We start from the raw sequence: 16,195 nt of genomic DNA on the forward strand, positions 1-16,195 counted from the left end.
CCTTCCTTCCTTTTCTTTCTTTTCCACACAAGGAAAACTCTCATTTGGACCATTCCTTTTTCCACAAGTAGTTTCACATGAAAAAGGTTGCAGAAACTGGGTTGTGCTCAGGGCAGAGATTACTGAGTAAGATCACTTCCAAGACAAACACTAATTAAGTAACATATTAGAAGTGGTTGGAGAGGTAAGCTAAAGTCTAAAGAGCAACACTTCCATCTTCTAGGACACAAAGATGTTATGCTCCTGCATTTATGATGACCACTGATGGACAGTCATCATCTCCATAACTATGTTCACCTCATTCTCAGATTGTATTTACTTACTGCCAGGAAAATAGAATGGGGCCTTGGGAAGAGATACATAATTAGGTAGACAAAATTTAATCAGCCTCTGTTTTGTGAACTGTTAGTAGTTGAGCTAGTGTATTTCAAGTGTTTTTCAGTTTTTCTATTGTTCTGCCCTTATTGATGTTAGAATTAACTTAATCCACATCTGATACAAACACACAACTTTATTTCTGTCAAATTATCCTAAGCACATGAGCACAAAGGTAAAGGGCACAGAGAGATTGTCTGCTGTAGCAGAAAGAGTGTCAGTACAGCGAGAGTGCCTCAAACCTTGCTAGCCCTGCACCAGCAGAGTGAGCTTGATCTAGGTCAGTGTGCCACATCACATGCCACAGCTTGTTTCAGTCCTGTAGGGGAGAGCCCTTAAAACCAATTGAGGTGCATCACTGTACTGTGGCTTTATCTTCAAATGAAGAAATTCCCACTAGCAAAGGCATCACCATTCTACCCCAAGCAGGCTTGTGATCCTGAAGACAATCCGCTGCTAAGAGGGGGTTATTTCCCTTTAGCCCTACACTCCCTTGAAAGAGACCACAGGTTGGTGTTGAAGGCTGTCAAAGCCTTCAGTGTTTGAGGAGATGCAGAGACACCCTGTGGTGGCAGAAAGAATATGGTCAGAATTCGAACCAACCTTACTTGACACAGAAAAGCTGCAGCCTGGGGACACAGAAATCTTCCCCAAGTTGCTGTCGTATCATTTCCCCTCTCCTGACCTCTCTTCCTGTCTGGCACCCTTTGCCCTGCATGTTTGCTTGACAGTCCCTGCCACAAAGTTTTACCTATTGCTCTGTTCTTTATCTCAGGATCTATCATCTGGCTGCAGCCTGCTGTGTGCTACTGCGATTGGAGGGGTTGCTGTGGAGATGCTCCATTTGTGGAAAATATTTTTCCTACATCCTGCCAGACCTGGGTAGGGAAAATTGTCAGTATCGTTTGTAATTTGCTTTTTTTTATCCCTTCTGTAATTCATAGTTAGTCCTGAAATCATATAAATATGATAGCACATACAGAGACACCAATCTGCTGTTCAAGTAGTCCAGGAATGAAAGTAATATCACTGTGGATCAGTTTTGACATCGATAGTCTAGCAGGTACTTGCATTTTTAGCAAGGCAGACCTTTCTTTTCAGAGACAGCATGCAGAGGTAACACAGAGACTCCTGAAGGTGTTGTACGCTGTTGTTTAATTGAAGGAAACTAATTGTCTCCCAGATCTCAAGCAGGATTTCTGTTGTAAAGAGCCACTGAGCTACTTGTTAAATAACCGACTGCATAAAAACATAAATCTCAGGGCTGGCTATGATAACATTATTACTGATTACTTTAGCTAACAAAGCTAAGACCTGCTATCGCAGTTGTTAAATATGAAAGTTGTGGCAATTAATCAGTATATTGAAGTCAACAGTAGTCAAGTTTCACAAGATTTAAGCCAGGAAGAAAAGCAAGACATTAAAATTCTGGATATTCAAATCTTCTGATACAGCAACACATTTAAACAAGTATAGAAGGAATTCCACCTACATCCTTAGAGTTGCATTGGATAGAAAGCCAAATAATACCCTGTTTGAAGAAGTGAAATTAAAATTATTCAGTATGTTATTATTGTTGACTAAAAGGCTTTAGAAAAGATCCCTTCTGTGTATCTTCTATTTTTTGCCACCAATTTTCATACAGTTACACCTGTACTTTCAATGTTACATTTTCTTCTCTTGATCTTTTAGACAAGAGGAATTAGTACTGAAAGATCCTGCAGCAAAAGCCTTTGAAGCTCACTTCTTAGAGGTAAGACAGATTCCTGCCTCCCCAGCTGCTGCTTTTTGTTTGCCAAAGATTGCTCTGTTCTGCAAGGCTTCACCTCAACACCACTGTATGCCTAATATGGGCCTTGAACTTGCAGATTATTTTGATACAAATTAAAAACTGAATTCTTTTAATTATAAAGGGGTTAGTTTTCTTTCATTCACAACTTTTATTTGCTCATCAGTTACTGCCAGCTTCCTTGTGCAGGTCAATGAACTGATTTTAGTTTATTTCATAAAATTATTTTAAAAATATATTCTGCCATTTGTGAAGAAACAATTCCAATTTATCTAAGTTTTGTTAAAAGCTGGAGGTCTCATTACCAAGCATGATAGCAAGATGTATTGCTTATTGCTCATTCTAGGAATTTACGTTTTTCTTGTAAATAGGTCAACATATATTTTTGGTAAATAATTACGACAATGAAAAACAGTTTTAGGGACTGATCTTGTAAAGCACTGGCACACTGAGATCCTATTTTCTGCATTTATCCTACTGTAAAAACTAGTTATGGAACACTGCATTTAAAAATCTGGTTTCAGTGGGTAGTTGAGAGCAAGGAATGAAAGGGATAAAGGATAAAATCAGAAAAGTATGTAAAAAAGTATCAGAACGGTTGGTTTTGTTTTTGATACAGACTACAAAGTTTGTATGCCTTGTTTTAGAGGAAGATCCATGGAAGATTAGTCGAAAATATTTTAAACAACAGTTAGAAACAGACAAGCACTTCCAGTCATTAGGAGGGGCTGGACAGTACCCTCCAAGCCAAGCAACCAAAAGTTAATGCAATTACTAAGTATCAAATGTAGAGCAGAGAGACTAATTTGATCAGTGAGGCTGAAGGGGATAATTCTTGGAGACAAAGCAATGCAATGCGGAAATGCACCTAATCAACTGCTTCATCAAAAGAAAGAGGAAACAATTTCCAAGCCTTAACTAAAATCCCCAGTTGGTTCTTCATCTTTCCAGGGTTCTGGTTTTTGCATTGCAGTGTATGTTCCATCTCACAACATTTGTCTGTCTGCTTCTGTTCTCTGTGCAAAACTGTTTTGTTGGCTCCTGGCTCCTTTATCAAATGAGCCTCCTCCTCCTTTCTTGCTTTTCACCAATGAGCCTAATCATGAAAGAGTGCACGGAAAAGGAAGTATTTATTATGTTCAATGCCCAAGCCTCCTTTCCATAATCTTGTGGGATAGCGGTTGAGGAAGAATAGCTAGATTTGCCTTGTGGCTGCAGGATTTTTCGAAGCACACACTTGTTCCATCTGATGGAAAGCATCTGCTTGCTGATCTCTGCTAAGCCTTCCGCATAGCCAGGAACCTTACAGGTTTGTAGAGAAACAGAGCGAGAATTTGCCAGGTGCAACACAGTAAGGGAGAGACTATTTCAAAAAGCTATTCAGACTTCTGCTTTCATCTAAGCAGGTGCTGCTGTTACAACAGATAAAATGAGCTGGCAGAAAGGAAAGAAGGAACTTACAGAAGAAAGCATAGGAGATGGGAAACACAACCGAAAGAAGCGGGAGCGAATATTTAAGAAAAGATTTTCTGGACTGAGTCTCTTCTCTGGGTCTCCTAGGAATAAACTGTAAGTAGATCTGAGATTCTATTTTGTAAACTTATTCAAATGATAAATTTATTTATAAACATTTCCAGTGCACCTCAAAGAGCCAGAAACACCTTTGTATGTTCTGCTGTATTAATAGTTTCATAAACAAGGAAATTGTTACAGGCTAATTAAACAACTTCATCTGAACAGTAGCAAGCCACTCACAGACGTATGTATGAATTTAAGGTCTCCAGGTTTTGGGTATCTGCATATTCTTCTTTTAATCATTTCATGATTCCTCTCCCCATCCAGTCAAGACAATTTTGGAGGGGCGGTATCTTCGTATCTCCACATACATTCCAGCTGCCCAGAGCCATTTCCAGAAAAAAACAGGTTTTGTTGCACCAATTAAGTAACTCTAGCTGCAGGGTGCCACAAACAGCAGCAATGCAGCAGCACCCAAAATCCGTGTTGAAAAGTTACAGCTACCAAGTCCTACTACATATCTTCCCTACAATAGTGTCTTTGTGCTTGCTGCTTTTTGGAAGAGGGATTAAAAAAAAGACAAGTAATGGAAAACTATTCCTTTTATCACCAGTGTGAGCAAGGAGTCGAAAACGTACTAGAGCTTACTGCTCTGTGGTCTGTTAGATTTGACATAGTTCCATCATTCTCATGGGATTTGAAATTCTCTTCTTGAGTACTTGTGTTTGATGTTACTTCTCCTTAACAGGAGGTAAATATAGTGTATGTATCATGATAAAATCTTAAAGTGACTTTCCTCATCCATTACAAAACCTATTTTCTATGCAGACCTCCTAAAAAGAGTCTGTCTTTGCTAATGATCATGAAATTACTGTCTTAGCAGGAAGTACACGCAAGTCGCAGCAATTACTCAGCTAACTACATTAAGTCTGACAGTCACAGCAACTGGTTACAAGCTTGATATAAGATTAAAATAAACAGGCCAGAGATGGTTCTAAGAGCCAGATTCTTTCGATCAGTGCAACTGCCAAACAATTGATAACAAGAGCTCTGCTTTGGAACTTATCTTGTTGCACTCACGGGGAACTGGACTGGAAGGTGCAAGGATCCAAGAAGTTAGTGAACTAGAGCTTGAATTGCCTTTATTATCCACAGTTCTACTAAAGCATGCATTCTAGAGGCAGACGTCACCTTAAGCAGCAAAACCATGCTGTGCAGGCCTTGACAGTAATTTGAAAGTGACAGTTTTTTCCCAGCTTTATCTAAAAAAAGCAATAACACATTAATCACAACAATGGAAAGAGAGTCTTCAGGTTTTACTGGATGTTTTTTGGAGACATACTGCATGGCACTGTTTAGACTAGATTCAGGCCATCAGGACCTACACAACTTTCACAATTGTGTAGCTAAATCAGAAGATCTCTGCTATTCAGCACTGGTTTGTGAGCTCTTGTTGGTGAATATGAACCATGACCCTAACCTGCAACGGTACTATTTTGTATAAAATGTAGTATTTCAAAGCTGCTTTTCTTCCAGCTCTTCAACCTCTATCCAAAGGCAGTACAAGATAGGGCTTGTCTATGAGCTAGCATAATTATTTCTGCATGCTAGGAGAAAAATAACCCTTACAATAGTGTCGATGAAGTCTATTATATCAGGAGCCTTTAATTTAGATGCACATATCTGTATGGAATTTGTTTTCATGCATGAGGGTATGTCATGATTACTCACAGAAAAAGTGAATACTGAAGAACTGAAGAGCCTGTCTAACCGGCTAACTTGAGTTTTTTTATTTTACATTTTTTGCTTAAGTAGTGATGGACAGTCCTTGTAATAATTCTGTGTTTAAAAAAACAATGGCTTGTCACTGCTGTCATAACACCAGAGCCAGTTTTCTCTATTTTCTATCCACTCCTGTTCTCTGCGGGAGATCATACACTGCACCTGCTCGTAGTGTGTCACAGAACCTCAGTAAGGATTCATATATCAACAGTAACTGCTCCTGGTGATGTCATTCATTTAGAAAATACGTAGGTTAAACTTGTCACCTTTCTTTCCTCTGACTGTTCCAGCCCTCAGGGAAGGAGTCAGAGTTTTGAAGACAAGAAGAGATGCTTACACAGGAAAGGTTCCAAAAATCTGAAGCCAGCACGGGAGGAAATATGTTCTTTAAGGCAACCACATTCTGGAAAAATGTGTCCAAAATGTGAAATCCTTGTCTGCCGAAAATGTGAGACACTGCATTCAGAAAGCAGCTTCATTGCTCACAGCCTACTTGATCACTACGACAGAGGAGGACGTGGCAGTTCTACTACGCTGATTACAAAAAGCCAGAAAGTATGCAGAAGTGATTAAAGAATTACTGTGGGTGCTCTGTTGATACCTGACTACATCAAGAATGCTGAAGCTTGGATCCATTTAGGCTGAACCCTTGGTTTGCACAATCTGAATGCAGCATCAGCAACTGCAGCTATGATGCTGTTCATACTTTCCATATGTAGCAGATACACATTCACTCATTTAACAGTATAAAGTCTGTGAGTAGGAACTGCAAGTGTCTCTGCTATTAAGAACAGGAAATGATTTCAAACAGCTTCAAAGAGTTTTATTTTTCCCCTCAAGGAATCAAGATTATCACATTGAGCTGCGAAAGAGAAAGCAAGTATTAAATACAGAACAATACAATTGTTTGCAATGTGTAGGTATGTTTCAGTGTTACTTGTGGTCTGGAATATTAAACTTATTTTTAAATTAACTGTCATGGGTATGTAATTTGATGGGGGAAAGAGAGCTTCTAAAGGCTATCCTGGCCACAAAAATTTTATTCAAATTCCCTTCAAGCATTCAATGCCCAACTTATGACTCAGCACCTCTCCTTAAGAGAAGGAGTAACTCCAAATAAAGTATTTAAGCCTGTGTATCGCAGCACTAGCATTCAAAGTTTAAGCTTATTAGTAGAATCCACACCTTAAGCTGTCCATGTCCATTCCCTTCACAGCGATAATCAGAAAGCTGACTAGCCAATATACAATGCTGGATGGTGGGTGGCTTCAAGGTCCAGCCATACACAGAACTATTTGTCTCTATGGAATTTAGAAATGCAGGTTAACTGTAGAAGTAACTTCTGGAGCAGATGACCCCTGAGATTAGCAATGGGCCTCTTTTCCTCCCACGCCAACTGCCCTAACTCTATATGCAGGATGTATTCTTTGCTCTTTGGTAGGGAATGGACTAAACAAACTTTGTCTCAGTAATACAAAATATTAAGGGTCCTTTTATTCAGCCAAGCAAAAAGAACACGGGGTGCAAACTTTGGACCTCTGCTTAATCACTCCTCTTCCTAAATTCACAGGTCACTGGCCCATAGGCGAAAGGAGCCTCCCTCTTTCTGTCTTCCCCACTTCCCCTTTAAAAGCTGTTCCATTTTGATTTCAATCAATGTTGGGTACAAGGACTGGAATCCACACTGTTTATCTAAGGAGCACTGTTAACCGTGCTGTCGTCCATTCTAATATCGTTGGCTACTCACCCTGCTGCCCCATGGAAAACTGCTTCTACAGGAGAAATTCATAGCCATGGAAACATCTTTCCCACACTACTGAGCAATAATGCTCAGCACCATTTGTGCTAGGTGACGATTCAATATTCCTTATGCAAAGGAGGTAAAGAAACAACTTCAGGAATTAGAATGAGCTGCTCGGGCTGTGTTGTACATTGGTCACATCAGAACGTGCATCCAGAAGTTGCTCACTGAGCAAAGCTTGGAAGATAAATAAGAGTAAACCTCAGGCAGGATTTACAAACAAGAACAAACCACTCCAATTCCTCACCTCTCCCTGGACTTCAGTGGATAGAGGCACTATCAGAAGAAAGAGCTTAGAATTCCCAGACAAAAAATTAGATCTTACATACATCCTTACACTACAGAGAGTTGTAATCCCTTGGAAACCATGTTTCCATGGTGCTCAATTGTTGCTTGCACTCATTTGCTTCACAAAAGCCAGATGATGCCTGGCAAATCAGAATTAATCTTTTACGCTTCTCTGTGATCACTATTCTTAAAACTCTTAAAGTGTGATCCTTCATAGATTTTCCAAGAGTAAGTCATACAACTATATAAGGAATATAAGTGAATCCCCATCCCATTTCATCAAGCAAACGCGGGAAAACTTCAACATAATCACCTGAGGAAAAGGAAAGTGACAGGCTGAAAGGATGAAGGACTGACTCATCACAACAGCATCATTTAAAATCCGATCCAATATAGTAAAACCTGTTAAAACAAATAATGTAGTTGAGATTTTAGACAGATGTTCTGGAAATGACACAGCAGATAAGGTTATGTCAGCATCTGACTGGCAAAATCTTCCCTTGTGGTTTACCAGAGGGCAGACAGTGGTGGTGCAGTTCCCCAGGAAGGCTAATCTGGCTGGAAAGGCATCAGCATAATAGTAGCACACAACTCATTACAGAAAAAAAGTTTTCTTGTCTTCTCACTTGGTCAGCAGTAAATGCTATTTTGCCACAGCATTTGAGGAACAGCTACTAATATGAGCAGAGTGACGGAGTTCCCTGGGAAGCACTGGCAGGAGCACGGACTCTCTTCATCAGTCAGGAAGTCACACTCAAAAAGAACAACTACAAGATTTTTATTATGCATTGAGGAAGGATGAGCAGCGTGGTACTCAGATTTTCTCAGTATCATTAGCTGTTAAAATTACTGCACTCTTCCTGGGTAAGCTACCAAAATCCACTTCAAATATCTGCTTGCAACTGCATATTCCTGAGACCGCATTTATTCCTTCTGCTCACTCAGACTTCAGCTAAAAAGTCTCCAGTTTCCTCATGGGAATGTTAGAAAATCCAGCTCTGCTGACTCCTCAGTCCTTGCACTGACTGAAAATTAACTGTGCTCCCCAGTAAGAGATCCACGTGGGCTACAGGTTATGCATGCTGTTCCCACAGAAGCTGTTAGAAGAAGCTTACATATCCATGTGATCTAAACTAAATTCTGTGGAAAGGCAAAGCTAGCTCCCTGAACTGAAAATATGAAGGATCAGCACTTCTTATGTCTATTTAAATCCCTTGAGATTTTATCTGTTACAATCTTGCTATGATTGATTTGCATAGATATTCCAGTTGCAGGAATAATTTCACTACTAACACCTTACATCCTGACTATATCCACCAGCAGTCAGCTGCAGACAAACATGTCACAAGCAAGTTTTGCAGTGGAGACAGTGGAGTAGTTAGTGTGGTATTGTGGTCGGGAATACAATAATAGTGAAATAAAAATACCACTACCTTGAAATTAATCTGACTCCCACCTATTGAGCCAGTCTACAAATAATACAAAGCCATATGTAAAATGTTGCATTCCAACTCATACACAACAGCATCTGGTAAACTGTGCTTTCCATCAAGACAGCTCTACTTCCTCATCTCTCAGCTAATACACCAGATAATTTTCTTTTTTTTTTTTTTAATTTTAAATTTCAAATGTTTTAAAAATCTTGCCAGAAGCAGGAATGCGTTATGTGAACACAGGATTTCAGTACTGGAAGTTAAAGCCAGCTGAGACACATATAATATCAATACAATGTATTTTGAAGGAACAGTAATAGAAATACTGACTACATGCTTAAAAGATTTAGGATTGGAGTCATTTCTAAGAAATAAAACCATGATCTTAGCCTGGCATCTTAATTACTGAGAGCCCATACAATTTAATTATCTCATTTCAATAGCTTTGGGAAATTAAAGAGGAATACTGGAGTGTACTGTACTAAATATACAAATAGGCTCTGTTAAAGGCATTCACTAGAATGTGAACAATTGAACTATCATATCAGTGCACCACTGTCACTTAAAACTGGTACAAGCATAAAAGAAAAAGGAAGCAGCTCTACTGGTGAGGGACAACTCCATGGGAACTCTTTGCTTGGAAAGCAAATATAAGACAAGCAAATATAAATGGCAGCATTTGCCACCATTTGTCACAAATCACATAATACACGGTAAAGGAAAATCATACAATCAAAATAAAAACCAGAACTAATATATACATTATACATCGAGCATACACCCAGTTTCAGCTGTTTCTAAAAGCAGTGCATAGGTATTTCTCCTCTGCCAGTACCAGTGAGGGACTTGGGAAGCAGGGTTCATTTAGAAGCAGTCATTTTCCTGGTGGAAATGTTGGATCAGATTAGAAGTGGACTTGGAGAAAAGTAACTTAACATGCGACAACCTGCACTGAAGGTGTTTTATACCAGAACTCACAGCTTACAATTAGTTTTTGAGCAAGTGCATACAACTACATCCCTTCCAAAGGTTTGGCTGACTTGTTCCCAGTCTCACAAGAAGCTTGTGGAGGAACTTGGAGCTTGCCAGCATTTCTAGTTATTCAGTCGTGCTCCCTCCTGATATCTGCCTTGCTCACCAGCCCCAAGAAGTCAAGATGGCCAACTGTATCTCAAGTTCTGAGAAAAGTTGTGTGTCCCTGAACACAACATACCAGAGAGACATAGCAGAGATGTCTATTCCACCTCGCAGACAAATGTAACATTTCTAGGAATTATTGCTTACACAAATGCACACACTGTGTGAATTAGCTGAATTCACTTCTTTTAGCAGCTGAAGAGTAGTTTCTTTCTAACACTTCTGTCTGCTTCTACAACATAAATAAACAAATAATGACAATGCTTTTGTTATTTCTACAACATTCTAGAAGCAGAGATCTTGTTAGACAGATTAGCCCCAAGAGTTAGGGCAAGAGAATAAAATCAGTACCTAAAATGCTATCCTGGCTCCAGATAGGTCCTTAGCCTTTAGAAAGCCCACACCAAAAAACAGAGCAATGAAAAAAAAGCAAACAAAACACACTCTCAACAAAGTAAAACCACTTTTAATTAAATTCCTACATAAAACATTTCTATGTAAAACAACAATTTAGCCAAAAAGTAAATATATGTTTTAATTTTCTTTCAAATGTCAACAAGAATTGAGAGCTACCAGTGTTCTTTGGAGAACAAGCAGTAGTTAAAGTCTATCTTGCTGATGTTCAGAAATAGTATGTTACATCTTTTAACCAGCAGTTCCTATTGCACGTCACAAATTTGCTCTCCATTTAAGCACCTAGAAGCCTGGTACCTCACTAAATAAATTAAAACAAATCCAGTTTCTTCAGCAAACATCTTCAACACAGATATCTTGGTATAGCGACATTACTGCAAGATTTAATAAATACAGAAAAGATTAATGACCTCTCATTGGTGTTCTATGGAATTGTCTATTCCCACACTCACTCACTTTCAAAAACATTTGGTTTCTTTTGGTATTTATGTTCTAAAAAACACTGTGGCTGATACGTATTAAAATTTTCCATCCATGTTTATAAGACAGCACATTTGCATGGCACGAGTAATCTGACGTAAGAATTTCAATGAAGGGCTGTAAGGAGCTTCTTGTTGAAGCTGAACTAAATGCATCTCCTAGGGAGTAGCAAAGCCCCAGGAGATGAATGGGAGACTATTCTCAAGGGGGGGTTTCAGACATATTTGAAATCAGCCTTTCCTCTTTCTGAAAGACTTCTTTGTGTGTCCTATATCAGGACAACAAAACCGTGCAACCATGACTATCCAGATGCTGCAACATTTCAGAGGTCTCTGCCTCCCTCATCACTCTGCAAGAAACCTCACAAATACCTGGTACTCTTCTTTTGGCAGCAGTATAAGACATTAAGCAGCTCCCTGTAGTACAACGATACTGTGGTTGCTATTTACAGTAGAATTAATGCATCTATGCCAGTATGGCAGAATTCATATGAAAAATACACACATGGTCATTTTTAGCTAGATTAGAATAAAGAAAATTTTACTCTTCAAGTCCCAATTTTAAAACAAAAAACACTTCTTTTAGAGGTCTTCAAACCTCCTGAGCATGTTAGAGCACATTACCCTAACGCATAAAACAAATATTTACACCTCCATAAAGTACCAAAGGATATTTAAAAATGCCTAGTAGCTCTCAGCGTGCAAAGTCAGCAGGAACTGATTATCCAGCTTGGTCACTGTTTGTGGAGACAGTCTTGGGATCAGGCATTCAGAAGCAGAGTGCAAAAGAATCAGGAATTATTTCAGCCCGTTTCTTTTTGTTGTTGTCTTCTTTTCTTATTTAAAGTAAGTTTTATTGGTCCATACTACAGATCCCATTTAAAAACACTTATCAAGGTAACATTCAGCTTAGTGCAAATCCAAAACTCTTCTAGGATCTATAATCCTTGCGAACAGTGTGAGCCATCCAGTTCACTTTAGTAGTCCAACTTTCCCGGAGTGCTTCATCAAACTTTTGCTTAAATTGTTTTAGTGCTTCTTCCTCACTCTTTCCCAAGGCAAGAGAATCCTGGGACAGGAAAACAAAACAAAACAAAGCCACATCAGCACTATTGCAAATTTTAAAATCCACAATTATGTTTGTCACCTCTTAACACAAACCACATACTGCTTTTTCCTATTTTGACAAATTTTCACTATTATTCATTTTGCAATATATCCGTGATATTTTCTGAGTTTAAAGGTAAAACTAAAAAAGAATTAAGCAAATAAATTTCACCTTTACAGGTCTATGCTTGTGTACTGAGCCAAAAGGCAAACACTGCTGAAATGACTACATGTAAGATGTAAGATGCAGGGATATCAAACTTGTCACAGAATGGTTGGGAGGGACCAATATTCATCATTTCCTTTTAGCTCCCAAAAGGAATATGTTTCTTATTCTACATAGCTAAAAAAAGAATGCTTTGAGAACTTCATGGAAATCTTGAAATAAATTGAAATAAATTAAAAATTGTTCATCTTAGAACCAAAATTCACATACTAGAATAATGCTAAGATCATGCTGAGCTGTAAATCTTAATTTTACCTTGAGATACTGGATGTCCTTGACAGAGGTTAGCTCTGGAAGCCCTGCAGTTAACATCAGTGCAAAAAGTGTAATAAATAGGTTTCCATGTTTTCGCAGAATCAGGTATGCTTCTTCACAATACTGGCGGAACCTTTATATTCAACCAAAAAACACATACAGTGAACACAACACGAGAATCCACACAAGTGATAAATATGTAATCATTTCAAAAAATTGTTATCTGGACTAAAATGTATATCTGAGGAACACAGTAATAGAAAAGGCAATCAGCAGTTGTAGGGAAAAGCACTGAGTCTGCAGAACCTCCAGTGCCTTCTCACAACATATCCCATACCTCTTCAACTTGTCCTTAAAACACTGTTAGAAAAGACTAAAAGCTTTACAACAGGCATAGTTCTTCAGAAAGGCAAAACAAACAAACAAAAAAGCCACCCAAATAACACTAATGTCACTGTCCCATCTCTCTGACAATTTGTTACGTTAAATGCCCAGGTGATGACACACAGTGGATCTATGGTTGAAAACAAAGGCACTAAAGCACTCTCTTCCAATCCTACCTATCCCCATAAAGTAATTCCTTCCTGCTAACATCGTCATAACTGAACTGGCTGCTAAAGCTGGCATCAGAATCTCTCACTCAGACATTTCAGAACTTGCTCACTGCATTATGCCCACTGTTCAGTCTGTAGATTTCCACAAGGCTAGACCCCTTCAGACTAAAAAGTTACACTTGAAAGAAAAACAAATTATTATTTGAGGCATTTTTCAAGTGGAATTCCTACTGCTGTATAAATTACTCCGTATTCTACAGCTCTTGCAACAGCACAGTCACCTTTACTTCATGCTTTTTAAAACAGAGCTACAGGTTCATTTTATTACTGTCCAGGAGAGAAATGGCAGCTATTTGCCATTTCTCCTAATACACATACACCTTCTACTTCTAGAAATAGCCACAGAATTTTTCAAGCCATATCTAAATGCCTAATTTTATATCTCTGCCAATAAACGCTTCCTGGGAAAACTGATAGCAGGGAGAGCAAAACATGCAGAATGACCATCCTGTCAGTTGATGAAATAGGAGCTAAGGACGGGATCTTTCCCTCATTACATACCTTTGTCTTCCGTTGCAGCTCTCTAACCCAAGATGGGAAGGGCATGAAAAACACTGGATTATGAGCACAGCCATATATGCCTAAGCAGCAAAATAAGGCCCTGATAATTAGCACACAGAATGTGCAGTGATGGACAGAAAGGGCAGGAGGAAACCTGTTCTTCAAGAACAGCATTCATCCTGTTGGACGACAGTCTGTGGAGTCACTCCCTAGTGCCTCGTGTGCTGCTGAAGGCTTAAGGGAAGACACAACCAAGACAACAGAACAATCACAGGAGAGGATGCCACCTCCTGCATCACCTGCTGGCGGAGATAAAAAGGAACTGTATCTTTCCACTGCAGTTTCTAATGTACAAAGTAATCTGTATATAAAGTCTAGCTCAAGCAGAGAAGCAGATTGTAACAAACACATTAGCACAGTTCCACACATGAAAAGATTAGCAAAAGGAACTGGACAAGATGCTGCTGCATTGCAAACTGTCACCAGAGATCATCTCAGTTACAAAAAGATGAGATTAAAATAATACTCACCGACCAAATTTTTCAGTGTTCCCTGTTTTCCCTTGTTGAATAACATGAATGAAATCATAGGTAAGTATGAAAGGCACCCTTTCCCTTTTAATTCCAAACTTGGACTTGAAGTTTCCAAGAATATGCCCAAAATCTATATGAAAGAGCTAAAAAATAATAATAATAATAATTAATTAATTTCTCCAATGAAATAATTAGTTTTTCTAATACCTTTACAGGATGCTGCTACCAAAAATAGTTAACTCATGATGTTACTCCTCATAGCATACTGGAGTATGCCTGGAGTATTTCATCTTACAACGTATCAAGATTTATTTATAAATTGACACTAATACAAACCAATAAGGAAAAGACAACCTCTAGCTTGTTTTCAAGATTCTGATCTGTAGACATTAAATTCAGGAAAACTACACAGCTCAAAACTATACTTTGTGCATTTCTCAAAGATGGTATTTTGCAAGATACTCTGAAAGGAGCTTTTGTTCTGTGACTCTGGACCATTAACGGGCCTTTCTGAGATACATCTATAGAGCAGTCTCACTTGGAAAACAGCTGCTCATAAAGCAAGCAGTGCTTGCTCCTTCCACTCCTCTTACATTTCAACCTTTCTTTAAACGAAAATTGCTCTCTGCAATCTTCAGTAAACAAAAGAAACCTCACAACTTTCAGATCTAATTCTACTGATGCACAAAAGAAATTGGAAGTTCTCACAGAGATTCCCGTACAGCCGCTGTAGTTCTGCCTGCAGAAAAGATTTTTACCTGGCCGTTTTTTCTGACCATAATATTGTCACTGTGTCTGTCACCAATCCCCAGCACGTAAGTAGCTACACAGTAGCCAGCACAAGACAGAGTGAATTCTTCAATGGCTCGGTCCAAGTCATCTCTAGAAATACAGAAACAACTAATATCAGTGCACGGTACTGACAATTCATACCGTGACTCAACATGAACAAGAACTTTTGGTTTGATAAAGAAAATCCCCTTACAACACTGCAAAATCAGATTTAATTGAGAGAAAATACTGTAAAAACTAGGTAAGAAAAGCTGGAGAAATCCAACTGTGAAAGGCAATGGCTTCCAGATTTGAGACCCATGAAGTTGGTTTTTTTGTTGTTTTTCTTCCTGTTTGTTTGGTCTAATTTAGTACATCTTCAACAATGTGAAATCACAATGCTGCAAATGTCAGAAGTTCTGCTGGGCCACTGTTTGATTTCCAAGGGCAATCTGAAGCTGAGTCAGAATCTGACAGACAGAAAAGAGAAAGCGATGCACCTGGCAGAACAGACACACACTCCTGAACACTGAAACACAGACCTGCACGAATTCTGTAGTTTACACCACAGATGAGAAAATGATTGTAGAACTTACCCTAAATTGTATTCCTTCAGCCAGTTTAAGAGAGCATCTTTGTTGAAGGCAGCGGCGGCAGCAACATTGCTACTATTTAACTGAATGTCAGCAATGGTTTCTGAACTGGAAACAGCCTCAATAAGGCCAGAATGATCTCCAGTTGCTAAACAGCCATATGGCAATATCCTGAAACAAAACAAAGATTAATGTTAAAGCCAAAAATAATAAGAATGCTTCTTTACTACGTGAATATTTTCAGAGGGCTGAATATTGATTTAATTTGAACATTACACTCTTGGAAGTTAATATACAGATTTGGTTTGCAAATTTAAAATAACAGCAATTAAATGTTCAGTTAAACATTCATTTTTTCTACTGCACATACATATACAGCAGAAATTAACCACAACCTTAATGTTGCCATTATACTAGATAGTGCTGTTACCTGTAATTTTATAGGAGAAACTGTAGAGGGAGCCCTTCATTTGCATTTGATAATTTCCTGGTTAAATGGCCAATCAGATTTACACTCAAGTTCATTCTATACTGTAGGTTATTTGTGTAAATAGAAACAATGGACTTTTACCCTCTTTCTCC

The 16,195-nt window shown here is 38.7% G+C and overlaps 1 protein-coding gene and 1 non-coding gene across 3 annotated transcripts; one reads left to right on the top strand and one right to left on the bottom strand.

Annotated features, from left to right (window-relative positions):
* The first annotated feature begins 43 nt into the window (after positions 1 to 43).
* On the top strand, positions 44 to 9,996 carry LOC104912582. 2 transcript variants are annotated; one of them, XR_794763.3, is made up of 4 exons: positions 44 to 1,269; positions 2,068 to 2,128; positions 3,571 to 3,733; positions 5,752 to 9,996. It is a non-coding gene; the product is annotated as an uncharacterized LOC104912582 (transcript). The 2 variants fall into 2 exon arrangements; XR_794762.3 differs by having other exon boundaries at positions 44 to 1,257.
* Positions 9,997 to 10,566: 570 nt separating this feature from the next.
* On the bottom strand, positions 10,567 to 15,960 carry LOC104912583 (phosphatidylinositol 4,5-bisphosphate 3-kinase catalytic subunit beta isoform-like). The gene is made up of 5 exons (XM_010716459.3): positions 15,617 to 15,960; positions 15,008 to 15,131; positions 14,247 to 14,392; positions 12,602 to 12,734; positions 10,567 to 12,082 (listed from the first exon to the last, which is right to left on the bottom strand). Exons 2-5 carry the CDS (start codon positions 15,026 to 15,028, stop codon positions 11,945 to 11,947), a joined length of 438 nt encoding a protein of 145 aa, XP_010714761.1. The 5' UTR covers positions 15,029 to 15,131; positions 15,617 to 15,960; the 3' UTR covers positions 10,567 to 11,944.
* Positions 15,961 to 16,195: the final 235 nt, after the last annotated feature.

Source organism: Meleagris gallopavo, chromosome 11 (assembly GCF_000146605.3).
Source record: "Meleagris gallopavo isolate NT-WF06-2002-E0010 breed Aviagen turkey brand Nicholas breeding stock chromosome 11, Turkey_5.1, whole genome shotgun sequence".
Lineage (NCBI taxonomy): Eukaryota > Metazoa > Chordata > Aves > Galliformes > Phasianidae > Meleagris > Meleagris gallopavo.

Excerpts from the sequence above, each read along its gene's own strand:
- LOC104912583 (XM_010716459.3), bottom strand. The coding sequence starts at position 15,028 with ATGGTCAGAAAAAACGGCCAG. Across the intron at positions 14,393-15,007 it reads TGGTCAGAAAAAACGGCCAG|CTCTTTCATATAGATTTTGG; the intron begins GTAAAAATCTTT and ends ATTATTTTTTAG. Across the intron at positions 12,735-14,246 it reads AACACTGAAAAATTTGGTCG|GTTCCGCCAGTATTGTGAAG; the intron begins GTGAGTATTATT and ends TTGAATATAAAG.